Source organism: Mauremys reevesii, linkage group 1 (assembly GCF_016161935.1).
Source record: "Mauremys reevesii isolate NIE-2019 linkage group 1, ASM1616193v1, whole genome shotgun sequence".
Taxonomy (NCBI): Eukaryota; Metazoa; Chordata; order Testudines; family Geoemydidae; genus Mauremys; species Mauremys reevesii.
In genome coordinates, this window is record NC_052623.1 from 31,309,565 (window position 1) to 31,331,293 (window position 21,729).

A 21,729-nucleotide genomic window follows, 5' to 3' on the forward strand; every position below is an offset into this window, starting at 1 on the left:
GGATTATATTTGCAAATCTCATGAGAAAGATCTGCAAAGCGACTTCATTGTCTGCCTTCAGATCCCTCGTTAAAACTCTTTTTTTGCTGTGACGGCTGCAAAAAACTCGACAGCGGTTAGGCTGGTGGTGTGCTGAAACCACTGCTAGTCATGCTGACCATGTTTTCTCATTGGTCACTGGTACTCCCCTGTCTGCCTGTATCCATCAAAGGTTTTTTATCTTATACTTCGATTGTATGTTCTTCTTAGCATATATGCCTCAGGTAGCATGTGACCAGGATTCATCACCGAGTTTGGTCTGCGGATTGGATTGTTAGCTTCCCTGGCCCGGGCTCGGTACTGGTGAGGTGTGCAATGTGAATGCTGATCCATGCCTCCAAGTATGCCTCTTGTTGTTTGTGTATACAGCACCTAGCATAACAGGATCCTGGTCTGTGACTAGGACTCCTAGGTATTATGGTAATACAAACAAACAAACAAATAAATAAATATGGATTCACCTATACTAGTTTCAACTAGGGCTGTCAATTGCAGTTAGCTCATGTGATTAAAAAAAAAAATAACTAAAAAAAATCATTGTGATTAATCGCAGTTTTAATCGCACTGTTAAACAATAGAATACCAATTGAAATTTATTATATATGTGGTATTCTGTGTTTTAATTGAAATCAAAGTGTATATTATTTTTATTACAAATATTTGCACTGTAAAAATGATAAAAGAAATAGTATTTTTCAATTTACCTCATACAAGTACTGTAATGCAGTCTTTTCGTCATGAAAGTGCAACTTACAAATGTAGATTTTTTTTTTTGTTACATTACTGCACTCAAAAACAAAACAATGTAAAACTTCAGAGCCTACAAGTCCACTCAGGCCTTGGCTTGGCTACACTTGAGAGTTACAGCGCTGGTGGTGGCTTTATAGCGCTGTAACTCACTCCCCGTCCACACTGGCAAGGCACATACAGCGCTGTATCTCCCTGACCACAGCGCTGCTTGTACTCCACCTCCACGAGAGGAATAAAGAGAATAGTGCTGCTGCTGCAGTGCTGGGGTGCCAGTGTAAACAGGGAATAATCTTAGTACGCTGTAACTGACCTCCGGAAGCTTCCCATAATCCTTTTAATTAAAGATTACTCTCTTTGTTTTGTTGTGATGCCTCTCTTTATTTTGTTGTCCAATCTGGGCTCCCGGAGCTGCTTATCTAAAAAAACAAACACAGCTACTGTTTGCTGTGAATGAGCAGAGGCAGAGGCTCCCTTTGGAACGCCCACAGCTAGTGTTTGCTTGAGGAGAGAAGTGGCGGGCGGGCGGGAGGGAGCGAGGGAGAGGGGGGTCCGTTTCAGAGCGGCTGCTTATCTGGTCTGTGAGGAAAAAAAACTGTTTGCTTTCAGTGAGTGAGAGAGAGGTCGGGGAGGGGGTCGGAACTTGCAAGGCAGCTGCTGACACAGTGTCGGCTCCAAAAATCCACTCTCTCTCTCCCCCACGCTCCCTGTCACACCCTCCCCCCTCCTTTTGAAAAGCACGTTGCGGCCGTTTGAACGCTGGCATAGCTCCCCCTAATGCACCGCTCCCAATCCCGCTGCAGATGCTGCAAATGTGGCCACGACAGTGCGCTGGTAGCTGTCAGTGTGGCCAGACTGCAGCGCTTTCCCTACTCAGCTGTACGAAGACAGCTTTAACTCCCAGCGCTCTACAGCTGGAAGTGTAGCCATACCCTCAGTCCTACTTTTTGTTCAGTCAATCGCTAAGACAAACAAGTTTGTTTACATTTAAGGGAGATAATGCTGCCCTCTTCTTATTTACAATGTCACCAGAAAGTGAAAACAGGCATTTGCATTGCACTTTGTAGCCGGCATATTCCAGATATGCTGAACGTTTGTATGCCTCTTCACGCTTATCCCACCATTCCAGAGGACATGATTCCATGCTGATGATGCATATTTAAAAAAAAATGCATTAATTTGTGACTGAACTCCTTGGGGGAGAATTATATGTCCCCTGCTGTGTTTTACCCAAATTCTGCCATATATTTCATGTTATAGCAGTCTCGGATGATGACCCAGCACATGTTGTTTATTTTAAGAACAAGTATCAGAAGGGTAGCCATGTTAGTCTGGTTCTGCAGAAGCAGCAAAGAATCCTGTGGCACTTTATAGACTAACAGACGTTTTGCAGCATGAGCTTTCGTGGGTGAATACCCACTTCTTCGGATGCAAGCAGTGCATTTTAAGAACAATTTCACTGCAGATTTCACAAAACACAAAGAAGGTACCAATTTGAGATTTCTAAAGATAGCTATAGCACTTGACCCAAGGTTTAAGAATCTAAAGTGCCTTCCAAAATCTGAGAGGGATGAGGTGTGGAGCATACTTTCAGAAGTCTTAAAAGAGTAACAATCTGATGCGGAAACTAAAGAACCCGAACGGCAAAAAAGAAAATCAACCTTCTGCTGGTGGCATCTGACTCAGACAATGAAAATGAACATACGTCGGTACGCACTGTTTTGGACTATTATGGAGCAGAACCCGTCTTCAGAATGGACGCATGTCCACTGGAATGGTGGTTGAAGCATGAAGGGACATATGAATCTTTAGTGCATCTGGCATGTAAAGATCTTGCAATGCCAGCTATAACAGTGCCATGAGAACTCCTGTTCTCACTTTCAGGTGACATTGTAAACAAGAAGCAGGCAGCATTATCTCCTGCAAATGTAAACAATCTTGTTTGCCTGAGTGATTGGCTGAGCAAGAAGTAGGACTGAGTGGACTTGCAGGCTCTAAAATTGTAAATTGCTTTATTTTTGAATGCAGTTTTTTTGGTACATAAATTCTACATTTGTAAGTTCAACTTTCATGATAAAGAGATTATGCTACAGTACTTGTATTGGGTGAACTGAAAAATACTATTATTTTGGGTTTTTTTACAGTGTAAATACTTGTAATCTTTTAATATAAAGTGAGCACTGTACACTTTGCATTCTGTGTTGAATTGAAATCAATATATTTGAAAATGTAGAAAACATCCACAAATATTTAAATAAATGGTATTATATTATTGTTAACAGTGCAATTAACCGTGCAATTAATTGCGATTAATTTTTTTAATTGCGCGATTAATCATGATTAATTTTTTTAGTCGGTTGACAGCCCTAGTCTCAAACATTTTTTTTCTCTTTGGCTGTGAATAATGTGTTAATATCAACGAGCCCTGATTAGGTTTTTAAGCCTTTTTGTTTTCTTTATTTTCAACTGTCAGCTTTTGAAAGATGTCATTATCCAACTATCTTTTAAAATTTATTTTAGCTAAAAAGGAAACATTACCAAGGAACTAGGCTATTGGTTGGGTGACACATGTGATCTGAGGGTCACTAATATTAAAAGCACTGAGCCTTTAATGAGGCTTATAAATAATTAGTAGCATTTAAAAATCAATCTTTTTTCCCCCTGTGAATTTTGAGTGATAAAACAGAGTTTTACCATTTTATATCCATGTTTACCTATGCATAATGTGCACACATACCCATAATCGTTTTTATTTTAAGACCGAATTATTACTACTTCCTAACCTGTTTGTGTTCAACTCCTTTGTTTCAAAGGCGGAGGAGTGAAATCCAGTTCTCACATGCTGTAAAAGTATTTCTTCTTCTTCTTCGAGTGATGGTCCCTACGTGGGTGCACATGCACCTGAGTCTGGAAGTGTTTGTTAGCAGTGTCTGTTGACCCGCGCGTGTGTACTGCATCCCCTCATGTTCCCAGCTGAGAGCATAATAAGCAGGGCGGGTCGATGCCTCTCCAGTTCCCTCTTTCTGCCTTATGGCCTGAGTCGGAACCCCTGTTCCTTAACACTCGTAGTTTTTGCTGAGAGAGTGACTACTCTTCATTCAGCATATAGTTATAAATAGTTGTAGGTAGATAGATAAGTTACTGTTCTTCTCTCCCTGTTTGAGGGACAGATCCCTCCCTGTCCCCCCCACCCATCCCCAGGACAATGCCCTGGATTTTGGGATTTAAAAACGGTCTCTCCTGCCTACGCTCATTCTCTGTGAGCAACAAGCACCAGAGGCAGCTTTACTGCCTCAGCAACGCGAATATCCCAACTCGCTGTTCCATCTGCAAGTCCTTCCTGCCCCAAACCCAGGAAGCTTGAGAGCTCCGCCTCCATAAGTAACTTGATGGAGGAAGCCATGAGACCGAGGACACATTCGGATCTGGGACTGGTACAATGACCGTCCCCCCGTACAATGACCGTCACCTGTGGCGAGCGCCTCTCTGAGCACCTCCCATGCCCAAGGACAACTCCCAACATTAGAATAAAAAACATTCTCACAGGCACAAGAGCAGATCCCCACCACAGACTACTCCTAAGTGCAGCATTTCCTCCCCAAGCTGGGCTAGGTCAGGCTGAGAGGTCACACGTGGATCTGGCGAGACTTCTCCGTGTGAGTGGTAGGCTTGGCGCAAATGGGATCCGATAGTATTGACGACAACCATAGTGCTCACGCATCTGGAATGCTATTGATGCATGTGACACATCCCTGCCTCCTGTGCTCCACACCTAAGAGAGCAGAGAGGAGACACATGCCGAAAGGGCAGATTTTCTCTTTACTCATCCACCCTGCAGCTCTCTGGTGGTCCATGTGGCAGCAGAGCGGGCACCCAGCATCTGTAGAATCTGTGGACAGGGTGACAAAGAGGATGGATCTACAGTTCTAGATTGCAAACTACCAGGCTCTGCTAGCCAAGTACTATTTTAATAACTACAACAGTCTAGCAGAGTTTAAGGCCGAGCAGCTGCTGGACCAACAGCATTGAAAAAAGAAGAAAGAAGAAAAAGAATGTTTTTCTCTAATCTGTTTCAGCTGTAACCGCCTTGAGTCGGTTCTTGCAATAATAGTTAATACAAAACTTTCAGATGATTTCTGTAGTGACTGTGACCCTTTCAGCGATTTTGCTGAAGGACACAGCAGAACACTGGATGAGCCAGGAATAGAATTGCAGGCCACTGGCTCCTTGTCCCCTGTACTAACCACTAATTCACACAATCTTTTATATTTCTCATTTTAATGTAGCTTTTCAGTGTGCGTCATAGGTGAGGACCTATCAGTATCAATGGAGAAAGTGGCTAACTCCTTTTCTTTTGCTGGGGAAAGAGGGAAAACAGACCTCTAGAACAGGGGTAGGCAACCTATGGCCTACGTGCCGAAGGCAGCATGCGAGCTGATTTTCAGTGGCACTCAGACTGCCTGGGTCCTAGCCACTGCTCCGGGGGGCTCTGCATTTTAATTTAATTTTAAATGAAGCTTCTTAAACATTTTAAAAACCTTATTTACTTTACATACAACAATAGTTTAGTTATATATTATAGACTTATAGAAAGAGACCTTCTAAAAATGCTAAAATGTATTACTGGCACGCGAAACCTTAAATTAGAGTGAATAAATGAAGACTCGGCCCAGCACTTCTGAAAGGTTGCCGACCCCTGCTCTAGAAGAAAGTTGAGCACAACCTTTGCAGCAGTGAGGGCTATGCTGGCATGTTGCCAAGAGCCCAAGGACTGTGTTTAATTTACATTGAAATGTGCGTAGGATTTTAATCAGAGATAAATGCACACTGTTGTTGTTTTTCATGTATAATTTTCTTAGCGCACACCGTGATTTGCAAATCACACAGGCCAAATGTACTTTGATGGCTGTAGTGGAAGGCAGATCAATGGTGGTGTTTTTCTGACCCCAGCTTCTTGATGTCTGTGTTTCTCTGAGGGTACCACATGCCTTAGGGAATATAAGTTTCAGGCTTTTAGGAAGTTGCAAAGCTTTGATTTCTATAGAAGCGCTGTAAGAAAAACTTGGTCACAAATCTAACCACTTCCACAGAGGGTGCGACAAACTGCCTTCTTATATACTGTCTATCTGGAACTCAGTTGTCATTTTATAAAAATTCAGTAAGCGAGTCTTTCATAAAACATGGTGACAGTGGATTGGAACATTATACGTCAATGTGTTTTTCAAGTTCAGCTGTAAAAGAGTCTGGAAATAACTCAAATCTTTCCCCTCCGCTCCCCTCCCCTCATCCCTGCCCCCTCTCCCGAAAAAAGTTTCTGAATCACTGATGATGATCCTTGGCACTTCTTGATTTGTTCACAGTGGGGATGACTGTCTCACTTGTATTTCTTTTAAAATTTGTTGGCTGTTCACACATGAAGAAGGTCACCCCATGTCCATGAAAAAGCTTGCAGCTTAAAGGACAAATCTCCACTTCTCTCAACTTTTGTGGCAGCTGCAAATACAGTTCTTTTCTTCTGCAAACATTTTCATAGTTGTAACTACCTTGAACATATTTTATTTGCTAAGGAGTAAAATAGTGGCTACAGTTTTGAAGAGAATGGAGTCTTTTTTGAATCTCTGGTGATCCTGCATTCACACACATTGTCTACTCTCCTTCCTTATTCTTCTCAATAATACACAGATACTACAGAGATAAGTTTAAGAGAAGTTTTGGATTATCTAGTAGAATCTTTTCCATCTCCTAATGTCTGTGATAATATTATATCAACCACTCTGTGATATGCACATTGATTTCATGCCAATATAATGATCAGCAAACATTGGTAGTGAAATGCCATCATGAGATTTCAGAGTTAACACCTCATTGAGATGAAGTTTGATCCTTCTGAATGACTAGGGGCTGTCTAAGAACTTTCTTAAGATTAGTTTGTCTAGATATGCAGGAAGACGATGATGCATTGGTTCACATTTGAGAAGTGTTCACAGTCATAAAGGTTAGACTTTTTAAAATAAAGTTCTCTTTCTATTGAAAGCAGAGGTTGGGGGAGGCACCAACAGACTGCAGGAAACATCAGATGGGTTGTTGGTTATGCACTAGGCTTCTGATCCAAAGCCCAGTGAAATCAGTAGAAAGGCTCTCAATGACTTCATTGGACTTTGGATCAGGTATTAGGAACTTAGTGGATCCTGTAGATGCTTTTGTAGCAACAATAAATGTGGAGGAAATTACTGTGCTTCACTTGGGAGCACTCTTGTGGGGAGTTCCAAAAGACTCTGTTAGCAGAGGATATGGGGAGGTGCTATATTTAGAGAACATCCAAATGAAAGTAGATAAACTTTTAATCTGTTTATCAAGTTTCTGTTTCACGGCAAATGACAAGAAATACTGAGCAAGGGAAATTAATCTGTAGCTGGAACATTTTAATAAATCACTTTTTAAATGCATTGGAAAAGACCCACTGGCAATTGCCAACACTTGTTTCGGGATCCTTTCCCTCTAAAATGCAGAAGTGCAAAGTAACTGTTGCCCGCAGTAAAGTAAAGGAAGGTCTCAGAAAATATATTTATTGTCAGTGCAATACTAGTGGAATTCAGCTTCAAAAACAGCTGTTAATTTCCCAGTACATTCCTCTGCTCTCCTTGGAAAAAGAAAAATCAGTCATTTAAATTTCTGTTTACGTATCTAAAATAATCCCTCGTCTTTTTGATAAATTAGCATTTCTGTGGCTATTTATTCTTGATCTCTTTGCGTTATCCCTTCCTGGTTGGATTTATTTATTTTATTTTTTTACAGAGTGTGTTATTTATTATGGGCTCTTTTCATGCACAGAATGTCATTTCTCTTTTGGACTTCTAGGTATTTCCATCACTCTTCACTACATATTTCATCCATGTTTCTACAAAAAGTCATTATGTGGCAGAGCCTGCCAACAAGGGATATTTAGAATATACTCTTCCTTTTTCCTAAAGCACTGTGTTACTTCCCTGTGTTAGGTGATTAATGTATCTGATCAGCAAGGTCATGGACCTGATGTTTCTGGAAAAAGACTTTGAGTTTTTATATTGCTGGAATTTGTGCCATTTTCTCCCTCTCTGTCTTTCCGTCTGTGCGTTGGATTGAAGTGCCTGGGAGCTCTTATCAGATAGGCTGTTCACACCAAAAAAGATTTTTTGCTTTTTGATGTTTAAAAACTTTTTAAAGCATAGAAGTAAGTTAGTAGCCTAAGTATACTTCCTAGTGGACAAGTGTCCCTACTTCAGAAGCTTCTACTAATTGACTACTTGGGCCCTATATTCTCTCCAGGGCTGAACAGAAATCAGCGGGGAGGGTGCTGGATATGACTTCTGTCAGTTTCACGGTAACTGCATCTGCATTTCCCCCTCCATGGTCCTTCAAGGGCACCCGCATAGGGGTTTCTGACTCCCAGCCGCCACCTCTCCTGGGTGGAGATCCAGTTCTCACGCCCTCCTGACCGGGGATTTTAAGGCTCTCTGATCTGCACCGATACGTCCAGCAAGCCAGTCTACCTAAAAGGCCAGTGCCTGCACTTCGCTTTCTCTGAGGGCAGTGACCAGTGTATTGCTTACAAGTTACCAGACAGCTCCACCTAAGCAAACACATTTATTCTTAAGGTAAAAGCATTACAGAGAAAACATAAAAACAATAAAAGAACCTGTACACATGCTAAAATGCTTACCTGAGGTCACCCCCAACTCCAACATAGGAATCTGGTAGGTGTCAGTCAAACCCCACAGCTGGGTTTTCCCTGTGGTTACGAGTTCATCTCAGTCAGGAACCAAAACGAAGGCCCTGAGTCAGTTTAAGCCTGGGCTGTTTATCCAAAAGTCATTTCTTTGTCTGTTGGTCTCTGGATAATCTAGTTTGAATCAGAATATGTGAGCCTCCCCAGAAGGTGGTACTTCTCTGGAGGTGTTATAACATGAGTGATTTGCCTTAGTCATTCCCTGCTGTTTTCACTACCTGGAGGAGCTGTGATAAGCCTTGTGGATTGCATACAATCCCTGGCCCACACTGGTACACAAGCCATTCAGACACCTGGAGTTTCTCTCTCCTTCCCCTGTGCTGTAATCAAAAATAACCCATTAGTGCTGGCCCATGAGCAGATCTGCCTCCTGAATGATAAATTGATGCATTTAAACTCTTTATCTAGTACCAAATGCATCTGTGGCTAAATCCAAGTTTCTTGTGTTACCATCCTGCCCTACAGCTTCTTCACTAATTTCTCTCTATTAGCAGAATGACTTACTTTTCTCCAGACTGTCCCTGTTAATATAGCTCATCCTTGAGTTCAGCTATATTGATGTTTCTGCCAAAATGTTAGCATTGGTATAGGATAACTAAACGGTCTCAGTATACATCCCAAAAGTGGTGTGGGGAAAATACAGCTGAATGTGTTTATTTTGGTATTATTATTACTTGTGCACTGTTACTGTGTTTATCACTCTTCAAACACAGAGTCTGCTCTGAAGTCAATAGGAATATAAATTCTGAAATTAGGATTGGAGCTATGTAAGAAATTGTCTATGCCACAAGAAATTTACAATTTAAGGCCCCTGTGAAGTCAATGTGGTATTTGCTATTGATTTCAGTGGGAAAAAAATGGGTCCATATGTCACTTTAGACTGAATTGAAGGTGGGTGGGTGGCTTTTGGGAAAGGGAATGCATGGTGTATAGTTATAGATATCCTAAAGGGTGGCAGCTCTACATACACACTCAGAGTGGATGGGAAACCTGTTGACATTTTCTGTCCTCAGCAGGTGGAGTGGATGTGCCTTGATTAAGTAGCAGGCTGTTGATTATCTGGGACATATGCAATGTGTGATAAGTTATCACTGTTTGGTTTAATTTGAAAGCATTGCCAGTAATTATAATCTTCATACTCTGTTTGTTTCAATATCTGTAGCGAAGTCTCAGGAGGTCTTTTCAGAGGAGGAACTGTCTCCCTCCCATCAGTTGTGATCATCTGATACAGTGGTTCTCAACCTGTGGCCTATGGGCCACTTATGGCCCAATCAGCACATAGTGACAGCCCATGTGACAGCCTCAGGGCCATACAAGCCTATATACATTGTTACCTCGATATAACACCACCCGATATAACACAAATTCAGATATAACGTGGTAAAGCAGCGCTCCACGGGGGGGAGGGGGCTGTGCGCTCCAGTGGATCAAAGCAAGTTTAATATAACACGGTGTCACCTATAACGCGGTAAGATTTTTTGGCTCCCAAGGACAGCATTATATCGAGGTAGAGGTGTATATTGTGTGGATGTGGCCCACATAACTCATTGAGTGTTGTGTATGCAGCCCACAATGGTAAATAGGTTGACAACCACTGATGTGACAGTCCCAGGGTTTAAAGAAGATGGGGTTATTGCCCAGGGCGTTTTGACAACGTGTTATTCACTCTGGACCTTCCCCCTCCCAACTCCAAATCTCCTAAGCTCGTCTCTTTTCCCAGATTTTTCTTAGGGTGGAGTTGTTGAGCAGGGTTTGAGAACAGATGGCTAAGGATAGATTTCTGTTGTCATTGTGTCCATGTGCATATTTAATGATTTGGTAATTTTTTGCGATTGATACGTTTTATACATTTGCACTGTACTCTCCTTCTAAACACTAGGTGAAGACGTGCCTTTTATTATCTCTGTTGTTTTTGAGTAACCCACAGTACTGTGCTTACTCTGTTTCCTGCAGGAGTTATCTATACTGCAGATGTCCTTGACCGAGAGACAACCAAATCCTATTGGCTAACAGTGTATGCGACTGATCGTGGTGTTGTCCCACTTTATGCCACCATCGAGGTCTATGTTGAAGTTGAAGATGTGAATGACAATGCCCCTCTGACCTCTGAACCCATTTATTATCCGGCTGTCATGGAAAACTCCCCTAAGGATGTATCCGTCATTCACATCCATGCCCAAGATCCCGACTCCAGCACCAGTGAAAAACTGACCTACAGGATTACAAGTGGAAACCCTCAGAACTTCTTCGCTATCAATCCAAAAACAGGTAATGAGATACTACTACTTTCTGTTTCTTGGTTAATACGGATTTTGTACAGAGCTGCTTTTCTTTGCGTGTCTCCTGCATTGGACTCTTCTGAAGCTGTTTTTGTGTGTGGCTGTTTTGGGAAAATTGTTGATTATTTTTTTTCCCAACAGTCAAGTTCCAGTTTCACAGTTGATTAAATAGCATGGCAGTAACCATAGCCTTTGTGTAAGGATTGTGATACTGTTGTGTACACCTTTGTGCCTATAAACATCTGCACTGGCGGATGATGCAACACAAATAATATTTTCTTTGTGCCGTTATGGTGATCTTTTTCTTACTCATCTTTTCATAGCTTTCAATATTACCAATCAACTTTACCCGAAGGGATAGGGCTTTGCTGTACTAAATACACTTAATGCTGCTAGGGAAGATTTACCAGTGCGTTAGAGCTGTTGTTGTTTATGGGACAAATTCCCATCTGTTGTAATTTGGTTGTAGCCCTGTTGAAGTCAACATTTGTCAAACGCAAATTATTGGACTCAATACAAGAGTTAACTGGATGCAGTTTTATGGCATGTATTGTACAGGAGATCAAACTACATGATCTAATGGTCTCTTGGGCCTTAAATTAAATCTACACAGATTTATACCAGCTGGGGTTCTGGGCATATGTGTGACATGTTACAGATATGATGCTGTCTGTCTGGCTATTCTTCTGAGCTGCACTGCAGTCACCTATTAGCTCACCTGGGCCCCAGTTCAGCAGAGCACTTGAGCACTCACTTATTGACTTCAGCGGGACTATGCATGTGCTTTAAAGTTTTGCTGAATAAGGGTGCTATAAATACCACACCTTAGCTGGAAGATCAAGAATTAACACTCGGAAACAGTAAAGAGTGTAATAGGTGGTTGAGTCTGAGACCACTAATGTTATCCTGCATGCATACCTGTATGCTGCAGCAAAATGGCAAAATGCTGTGTTTATCAAGCTGTCTACCATCCATTATCTGCCTTGCAAACCTCCTCAACTTGATGTGGACCTGACAGCATATTCTGTAGCCAAGGAGGTGGTGGGATATTTCAGAGCTCCTGCACTGCTTTTAAATAAACCTCAATTTACATTTTTTTTAAAAGACATACATCTATTAGCTTTCAAAAGGAACAGGAGGAAAAAGAGAAGGTGTATGCACAGTCAAAGGCAAATACAATTAGTTGTGAGTAATAACGGGGTAAATAACTTTCAGTATTTGGCTAGGCAGCCCATCTACTAAATGTGGTAAAAGAATTGGCGGACTTCTTTTCAGACATGGCCCTGCAGACTGGCTTTAATCAGTGCTGTCGCTGAGTCTGCTGCAGATACACAGCCTAAAGCCCCAATCACACTCCTTCCCATGATAAGGGATGGAAGAGGAGGGTTGGCCCTACCCCCAAATTCCCATTGTGAAAGGAGCCCCAGGTGATCTGGGTTGTAATAATGCATGTGCTTCTCCTGCATTGGCTCCCCAAATCTTTCAGCACAGCCAGTTCAGTGCAACTGCACTTCCTTCGATGTCAAGCTTATTGGAGCATGGACCATCTCTTTGGTCTGTTTTTATACAACACCTAGAACAAGACAGTCCAGGTCCAGCAACAAGACTACAGTAATACAAATAATAGTCATATTCACTATAAAAGCTCCCTTGGTCAGGGAACCAGGACTTTTTCCCCTCACAAGGTGCCTGTATTCTTTTCGGTAGGGAGTTTAATTTGAAGCTTGCTTTGCTTAGTTTTATGAGGTAAAACTGTTACATGGCTGGAACATAGAGGCTTCAGCCATTCCCCTCTTGAGCACTTGAAACTCTCAGAGCTTCTAGTGCTGACGGCAAGTAAGATTTTTAATATTTAATGTTTATTTCAGTAGCTCAGGAGGGACCTTATTGTGCTATGGGAACCTTCTGGCTAGTGTATGATTTGTGAAGGATTGAGTACATGTGGGATTAATCTGCTCCTTTTGTGCAGCTTACTTAAAGAGAAATAAAATGGAAAACACTGAAAACTGCGTGGAATGCCTCTCCTCCCTCCGCCCCCCCAAGTTCTTCTGTGGATGGATTGATGGCATATGTGCACAGTGGTTCTGTGGTGCTGAGAAGGAAGGTTTCCAATTTTAAAGCCCGGGATTGGAATCACAGTCTCATAAATTATCAAAGTGCTGTGGGTTTTAGCAGCACAGTTCTCGGTGACAGCAATGGGAAGTGGGAGACTCAAAGCTGAGAGAGAAACATACAGTGTTAGCTTTAGAAAGTAGCCTTCAGCTAGCTGCCCAAGCTACTTTTAAACCTCTCTCGAACCACATTCTTTTCTTACTGATACGATTTTTATAAGAAACAGGTTCACAGTTCTGATGTTTTCTAGTAATTAAGAAATATATTTATCATTTTCCAGCATGTACAGAAGAGATTAGTCTTAGATTTTTGTGTGGAATGCTGGCTTTATGTGCTATCCGACGTTCAGCAATCTGTAATTTATGTAGTGCTTTGCAAGGCAGACTTAAATGTTGCAGCATGCTGTACAATAAATAAAGCTTAATATGTTTAATGTGAACCCAGATATGTCACAGGTGGCGATGTAGCGATGATAGTATAGGTAAGTGGTGTTCTGGGTGTTTCTGCCTCAGAATGAGACTATTCATCTGTGCCACGGGGATCAATTCAGTTCTAAAATTTTAAGTAATGTCAACAGTCGGTCATCTTTCATCTATGACTAGTCAGGCTTTGTGAGTAAAAATTAAAGTGGTGTCCCATTTAGGACCACGCTGGCATGGACAGGAGTCCATTGAGTGTTCTTGCACACAAATAATAAATTCAACAAATCCCTGGCTTTGTTGGGTGCAGTTTGTATGGTATTTCCAAAGAATCACTTCTGGCTGGTCCATTTTATAGTGCTGTTTGTATACACTCAGTTCACCAATTCATAAATGACAAGGTTTTCCACCTTCTCTTTCTCCTAAGCTTGCCTTCATCCTCTTCAGTGCTCATACCAGTTGTATACATTTCTATAGTGTTGATGGGATGGGTTTGCAGTATCTATCCATGTGTTTATATTACACCATAGTTTATCATATATTCAACACCATAGTGTATCACCCTCTGGTGAGGGCATGCCACTGGGATGCTGGAGATCTGGGTTTCATTCTTGGCTGTGCCGCAGGCTTTTGGCAAGTGACTTAAGGTGAGATTTTTTTAAGGGTATTTTGGTGCTGCCTCAGTATGCAGATAGATGCCTAGAGGGATTTTCCAAGTGCCTAAGCTCTTAACTCCTGTTGAAATCAATGGGAGTTAGGTGCCTGGGCATTTTTGAAAATCCCATGCGGTGTCTACCTGCATCCTTAGACACCTCAACACCTTTAAATATTTGTTCCTTAACCAGGGGCGGATTTAGCATTTGTGGGCCCCTGTGCACAGCTTCATTTTCGGGGGCCCCATCCTCAGGACTCAGCCAAGAAAAAGAACATCCTCTCTTATCTCCACCTTTTTTTTCATTCTTTTTTTCTTCCTCCTCCTATATTATAAGTAATAGGAAGTAAATGAAAATAAAGTGAGGTACCTTGATTGGGGTAGGGGGTTGGGATGCAGGAGTGCGTGCGGGGGTCGGGCTCTGGGAGGGAGTTTGGGTGCGGGCTCTGGACTGGGGCAGGGGCTTGGGGTGCGGCAGGGGTCGGTGGGGTGGTGCTTAACTTCGTCGGTGTGGCTCCCAAAGCGACAGGCACACCCCTCTGGCAGCGGCTCCTAGGCTGTGGGGGGGCAGGCAATGGGAGCTGTGGATTCGGCGCTCGGGGCAGGGGCAACGCAGAGAGACACCATCCCCCCGGGGCCACAGGGGCATGCTGGGCTCTTCCGGGAGTGGAGCAGCGCGGCGTAGAGGGAGGCACCGCAGGCAGGGAGCCACCTTAGCCCTGCTGTGCTGCTGCTGGCACGTCTCTGCGTGCCCCTTTGGGGGAGGTGGGCAGCGGGTCTCCGTGCACTGCCTGGGGCAGGGGCATCACATGGAGCTGCCTCCCCCATGCCAGGGGTGCGCAGAGACCATTTCCGGGAGCGGCATGGGGCCACCGGCCACGGAATGCAGGCAGCCTGCCTGTCTGAGCCCTGCTGTGCCGCTGGGCTTGGATATGGGGCGGGGAGTTGGGGTAGGGGTGTTTGTTTTTGTGCGATTAGAAAGTTGGCAATCCTACTGTTCTGGGGTATGTGTTTTTGTGTGGGTGTCAGAACTGGCTCCAGTACCTCTTGTTTCTACATCTGAGAGGAGAAAGACAAGAAGAAGCTGTCAGAACATCCTACCATCATCCCTGAGCTCTCTAGCACAGCAGACATTGTGGTGCAAATGCTTCCTTACATATAGGTTCCTCCTTTCATATCCTAGATTTTGTTATAATGTATAGCTAAGTGGCATCCGGTGGGCAGAATTGTACTTTCTGTGATGAGCTGATATGCATAAGTACAGGCACCAAGTAGATAATGTAGTACATGAGTGGTATGAAACCATAAATCAACTGTGCTCTCTTTCAGGGAGCTATTAAAGGTTGCCTTTTCCTGTAGAACAATGAATAGTGTTCGCTTAATTTAGCAAGTCCAACAGGACATCTCTGACTTTCCCTGATTTATTGTGCAAGGGGTGTTTAAATTCGATATTGTCCTTTTTTTTGTGGCTAGAAGTGCACTTCAAATAGGAAAGGACAAATGGTGGCTGCAGTATGGTTGTAGTCACAATAAGGAAACGTGTGTTTACACTTGTTTGTTTGGTAGACACCTACTGTACTTAAAATGGTAACTTAGGTGTTTCCATTGTTAGTGTTGCTCAGCAAGGGCGATTGCATATGTATGAAGATGATATAGGGTAAAATTTTCAAAAGCACCTTAGCACTTAACTCCCATTGATTCCAATTTCAGTTAGGCACCTAGACACTTTTGAAAATCTAATTTGGGGGCTATCTGCATCTTTAGGCACCTAAATATCTTTAAAAATCTGGCCCTTAGTCTTATTTTCAGAAGTGACTTCGGGCCAGACTTGCATAGGGATTTAGGCCCCTAAAGATGCAGACAGGAGCGTTAGAAAAACCTATCAATTTAGGTTACTAAGTACATTGGTAAATCTGGCCCTTAAGCATTAATGTTCCTAACTGCCTAAGTAACTTTTTTTAAATGGCTTCTAAGTCACGTAAGCACTTTAAAAATTTTTACGCATAGCGTCATCCTTTTTCATGGCTAGTCTCATCACACCCACATGCAGGTTTGCCTTCTTGGCTTGACCTCCATGCAGAGGGGAGGGCTCCCTCTTACTCTGACACTGAACATGGAGTAGCTAAATAAACAGCATGAACTGATGAGATGTGTATGTATTATTTGTATGTGCCTATATAGAGATATAAAAATCACCGGGTGGAAGAGATGAAAACAGAAGAATCCGAGTGTTGCATGAATTCTCAGGCTTGCTGAATTCTAACCACTGCTAGTAGTGCTGTGATGGAAGAAAACTTGGATATTCTGTGGCCATGCTGAACAGTTAGCGCTGAAGCTGGCATCAATTATCTGGGAGAGGATGGTGGAAGAAGATAAATAAGACAGACGATGGAGTTATAAAAAAATGATTGATTAGGGCCATAAATTCTTATTTTTATTTCATGTATGTAGGTGTTAATTTCACAGCGCAGCATAGCAGTAATTTACTGCACTGATTTATTACTTTTTAGTGCTCTGAATGAAATTATGAATTTTAATTCAAACCATTACTTTTTTGGGGAGAGGATACGTTGGACAAACCCAATAGGCTTCTGTTCAGTCTAATGCAGATTATATTAAGACATATTTTAACTAACATGATTGCAGGCAAATTCGGCTGTCTTTCACACCAGTGTAAATCCAAATTAACTATTGATTTTAATGGAGTCACTCCAGATTTATACTGATGTGTCTGTGAGTTAAATTTGTCCCTAGGTTGCCTGGTGTGTTACAAGCACAGTTTACTGTTTTCCATTTGATTTAACAATGCCTGACCAACAACACTCCCAAATTAATGTGTGCTTACATTGTAAAACCAGATTCATTAATATAATTGGAAATGATACATATAACCCAGTGCTTTTTTTTTTAGAGTAGTGCTTCTTGGGTGTGGCAGTACCTGGCTTTTCAAATACTGCAGACAGATTTCGAGAGAGGCTCGGTTAATTCTATGACTATGCAAGCTAGTATAGGGTTAATGAAGGCCATACTCTAATTGCTGGGACCAAGATAAAATGCCTCCGACCCACCATGAAGAGTTTTGGGCAATTGCTGAGGCGTATTATGAGCCTAAATTGTTCTTTGCCACCATCTGAAGCAGTGGGCATATGGTCTAGCTTAGCCAGAAGCAGGATATCTGATTTGCTGTGCTATATCGAAACAGGCCTTACACACGATGGTTCCCATTTTCGCAGCCCCCCCTTTCCTCTACACTCCCACTTCTTCTAAATTCTGTCAATCTAAATTCCCCCTCCAGTTTCAGCTGGATATAATATTATTCACATATCCTATACTCCTGAGGAGTGTAGCTAGATGCTGTTCAACGATTGCCTCATTTCAACCCAGAAGAAGTGGCGTTTCCGTGGTGAGTCATTCCAATATATGTAGACAGTGAAGCTCTCTTGGGATCCTTTAGTAAATTTTATTTGCTTGCCCCTTAAAGACCCAGCCCTGTGGTGGCTTTTCCGGGATTGAGTGTGGAGCTTCCCAGAGCTTGTCATCACTGCTTCAGTCTGCAGCTAGTGGGAATCATCTGAGAGTGATGCAGAACTGCCCTGGGAAGCGGGTCTAATCCTGTACGGTGCTGAGAGCTCTCTGGGAGGTGCTAATGTCATTGGGAGTTGAGGGCCCTCAGCTCCAACCAGGAAGCATTCAGTACCTTGGAAGATCAGACCCAAGTTGACCTGGTTAGGACCGGAGTACTGCATTGTGGTAACATACTGTATGTGGTTGATCAATTCAGTTTATAAATCCCCTAATCTATGGAGTAGTTACAAGCAATGCAAGATCGTAAGAAATGTTTACGTGAAGCTATTTTTACAGAGACCTCCTTTTTTTTTTTTTTTTTTTAAATGGACACTGGATCAATAAGACCTAATAGATGTTTAAATTACTTGGGTGCTTTTGTTGCTCTAGATTGTTTGGAAGCTATTTCATATGCCCATCATTTCTGCAAGAATAAGCAACTTGTATTGTCTCTTTGTGACTTGAAAACATTCACAAATGCCTTCATAAGTCCCATCTGAAAGTAGGGGTGACATTCTGCATTCCATTAAAGTTTCAAGTAAACCTCTTCTGGACTGGCACTTTATAAGCCTCATGAATAAAGGTCTTGCTATTCTTATGGCTTAATTTTTTCAGTTGTGACTAGTAGCAACTCTAACCTCATCTCTCTCCAAGAGGAAAAAAAGTCTATGTAGCTTTTTGAGTGCTACATTCAGAATGGGAAACTGAGGCATAGAGCGATGAAGTGACTTGCCCAGAGTCACCCAAGAAGTCTGTAGTAGAGTAGGGAATTGAACCCAGGTTTCTGGCTAGTGCCCAAAGAAGAGAATCATCCTTCCTCTTCCAGTCACTGAGACTACTTGTATAACTGCTCATCAACATGACTAAGGGCTGCACAGTCTAGTCCAAAGTACACAGGTTTCCATAGAACAGTTAGCTATTTTTCTACAGTATAACCTCCTTAGATCAATATTATTTGTTGTAGTACCTGCTAGGGACACTGTACATGCACACTAGGCACAGGCCCTGCCTCAAGGCAAATACACCTCTACTCTGTTATAACGCCACCCGATATAACACAAATTCGGATATAACGTGGTAAAGCAGCGCTCCGAGGGGGAGGGGGCTGTGCGCTCCAGCGGATCAAATCAAGTTCGATATAACACGGTTTCACCTATAACGCGGTAAGATTTTTTGGCTCCCGAGGACAGCGTTATATCGAGGTAGAGGTGTACCTACAAACATAGCAAATGGAAAAGACATAAATCATCAAGTCCATCTCCATGCCGATGCAGGTTATTCCCTATAGTATGTCTCCAGGTAAGTCCTCCATGCCAATCCAGGTTTTGGTTTTGAGCTAGCCATATACCTTCCCCCTTTCCCAATTTTTGCAAACGGGAATGGTATTTACCTACCTCGTGTGACTGTGGTCAGACTTAATTGTCATTAAGTGTTCCGAAGGTGAAAAGTTCTATCTAAATGACAGCTATTTTAAAAATATGTGGCCATTTGCTGAGGCAGCAAGATGCATCTCCAGCCTCCCTAGAGTGAATCAGAGTGTGATCTAGTAGCTAGGACACTGGAGCGGGAGTTATGAGCCTTGGGGGTCTGTTCCCAGCTTGACTTCCCACCTACTGTATGATTTTTAGTCAAGATACTTCACTCCCCTGCCTCCCTTTTTACCCTTTGTCTGTCTATTGACTGAAATCTCTTCAGGGAATAAACCGGCTCCTAGTCTTTGTGTGTAACACCAAGCACAGTGCTGCCCTGATCTCAGATGGTGCTAATGTAATTCTGCTTTTAATACAATAATAAATAAAACATTTCAGTCTCCTCTGATTAGAGTAGTTTTATGCTGATTGAGTTTTGTTTTGTTAAACATCAGAGGCAGTTCAGCTTGCTGGAAGTTCCTGAGAGCAGGGGCCTCTCTTTTTTAAATATTACCAACAGCTCTGCTGTTATTGTAATTGCCAGCTTCATTTTTCTGTAATCAGCACATTTTAACTGGCTTACGGAACATTTTACATTCATTTAAGCCTCAGTGATGCCGCTTTTGTTCCTGTTGAGTAGTAGTACACTCCGTGAGAGTCCTGATTGATTTCATTGGACCATTCATTGGACCATCGTTCATGAATTGTACCATCAGCTTTTAAGGAGAATATTGCTTCAGTGGGGAATTCTGCTTAAAAAGTCTGGTATGATATAGCCAGATAGGCTCGTATTGTTCACAGAGGAAGTTGCTGTTCAACAGGAATGAGGTTGGTAGAATCAGACCTTTAGAGCCAGATCTCATTGAGTCAATGGAAGTGTTTTCGTTTACTTCAACTGGGCTTTGGATCAGTCCCTTTCAAGAAGGAAGAGTAGTGATCCAAATTCTAGGACCCCTCCCCCTCCCGAATACTTCCATGCAGTTAAATAATTTCCTTTTATCTTCGTGCCCATACTGAACTTGGATCTTAGAGCAGTTTGTTGTGTGAAAATTTGGTAATAGTTCCCTATGAATCTAAATTATTGTAGATGATGTCAATTACCTTACCCTGTTCAAAAGGTTAGCAAAAGCTAGAATCTCTCCTTTTCAACTCCATGTTGGTTATCAGCTTAGTTCTAAAATGCTGTCTTGTCTTTCAGTATCATTTCCTTATTCGTAACTTTTCAAGACACTATGATTAGTCAAAACTGGTCAAGCAACCACTTTGATCTACTGCATACCCAGTCATTCACCTCCCACTGATATTCAGGGTTAGTAATTAGGTCTGTTATACACTCAGAAGTTACAGAATAATATTCATTGAATTGTTATCAGAGACAGAGGCATAATTGAGGTCATTGGATAAAAGACACTATATACTATAATGGCAAAATTTTATTACTGAGGCACAGGCATGCTAAACATTTGCCAGTATAATTTTTTTTAAAGATCTATATCAGTAAGGTAGTCTTCACTTCATGTCCTAAACTATTATAAATAATAGCAGGGAAACGAAAACAAAACCAAAAAACATCCTACAAGAATGATGCACTTGTCCGTGATGCAAGACTGCAGCTCAGAATAGGAATCAGCGGGTAGGGAGATAGATTTTGAGGATTATAGGCATATAGATAATATAGAAGCCATGTGAGCAGCTGAGTTCTCGCAGAGATAAGGGATCCCGGGGGGACTAAGGACAGAACTCTGAGTGTTCCAATGCTAGACCAGCCAGCGTTCGTGGGGGGGTTTAATTGCTACCACTTTCCAGTCAGTCACTTAATTTACGTTTAGCTTGTCCCTTCACTGATCAATAAACAGTACAATGTCATTACTAAAACAGTCCAACACAAACATTAGGAATAACATTTTGTGCTTTCTCTCATTTGCCATAAAAATTTCTCTTATGTTCTCTTAGAATGGGCACTTCCTTCTATAGTGACGTATTGTGTATCTGCAACTGTAACTGAGGACAAAATTAGTCCTGATACCTTTTTCTTACACTCATCCCCCAAGGTCATATACTTTCTTCTTCCAGGTGGAAGGAATCATGGAACATGTTTGTAAAAATGTGTCTGTTCTGGGACAGATCCTCAGCTCATGTAAAACAGCACAGTTCCATTGAAATCAATGGATCTTACACCAGTTTGTGTCAACTGAGATCCTAGCCATATTATTGTATGGCTCCCTCTACCATACTGTTTAAATGCACAATAAAGAGACCAGGTGGGTGAGCGAATATCCTTTATTTATCTCTTAACTTACAGGTGATGGGGGGTTAAGCCCCCTCACAGAGGGTTATGTAATTAATGCAGATCTACATGGATTTATGGAAAATAGATCCTCTCAGGCTGTGGCTACACTTAGCACTTCAAAGCGCTGCCGCGCTAAGTGTAGTCAAAGCGCCAGCGCTGGGAGAGAGCTCTCCCAGCGCTGTCCGTACTCCACCTCCCTGTGGGGAATAACGGACAGCGCTGGGAGCCGCGCTCCCAGCGCGGGGGCTTTGACCACACTGGCGCTTTGCAGCGCCGCAATTTGCAGCGCTGGAGAGGGTGTGTTTTCACACCCTGCTGCAGCGCTGCAAATTTGTAAGTGTAGCCAAGCCCTCAGACTCACTTTATCTTTTTTTGATGAGATGACAAGTTTGGTTGATAAACATAATAGTGTTGACATAGGATACTTACAATTGTGTAAGGGGTTTGACATTA

The 21,729-nt window shown here is 42.3% G+C and overlaps 1 protein-coding gene across 8 annotated transcripts in view; it reads left to right on the forward strand.

Annotated features, from left to right (window-relative positions):
• FAT3 (FAT atypical cadherin 3) overlaps window positions 1–21,729 on the forward strand; it is a 573,356-nt gene that overhangs the window by 253,736 nt on the left and 297,891 nt on the right. For all 8 annotated transcript variants that reach the window (XM_039539405.1, XM_039539428.1, XM_039539433.1 and 5 more), the window contains exon 3: window positions 10,505–10,819. In XM_039539405.1, the coding sequence (XP_039395339.1) occupies window positions 10,505–10,819 (315 nt within the window). The remainder of the gene's footprint in view (window positions 1–10,504; window positions 10,820–21,729) is intronic.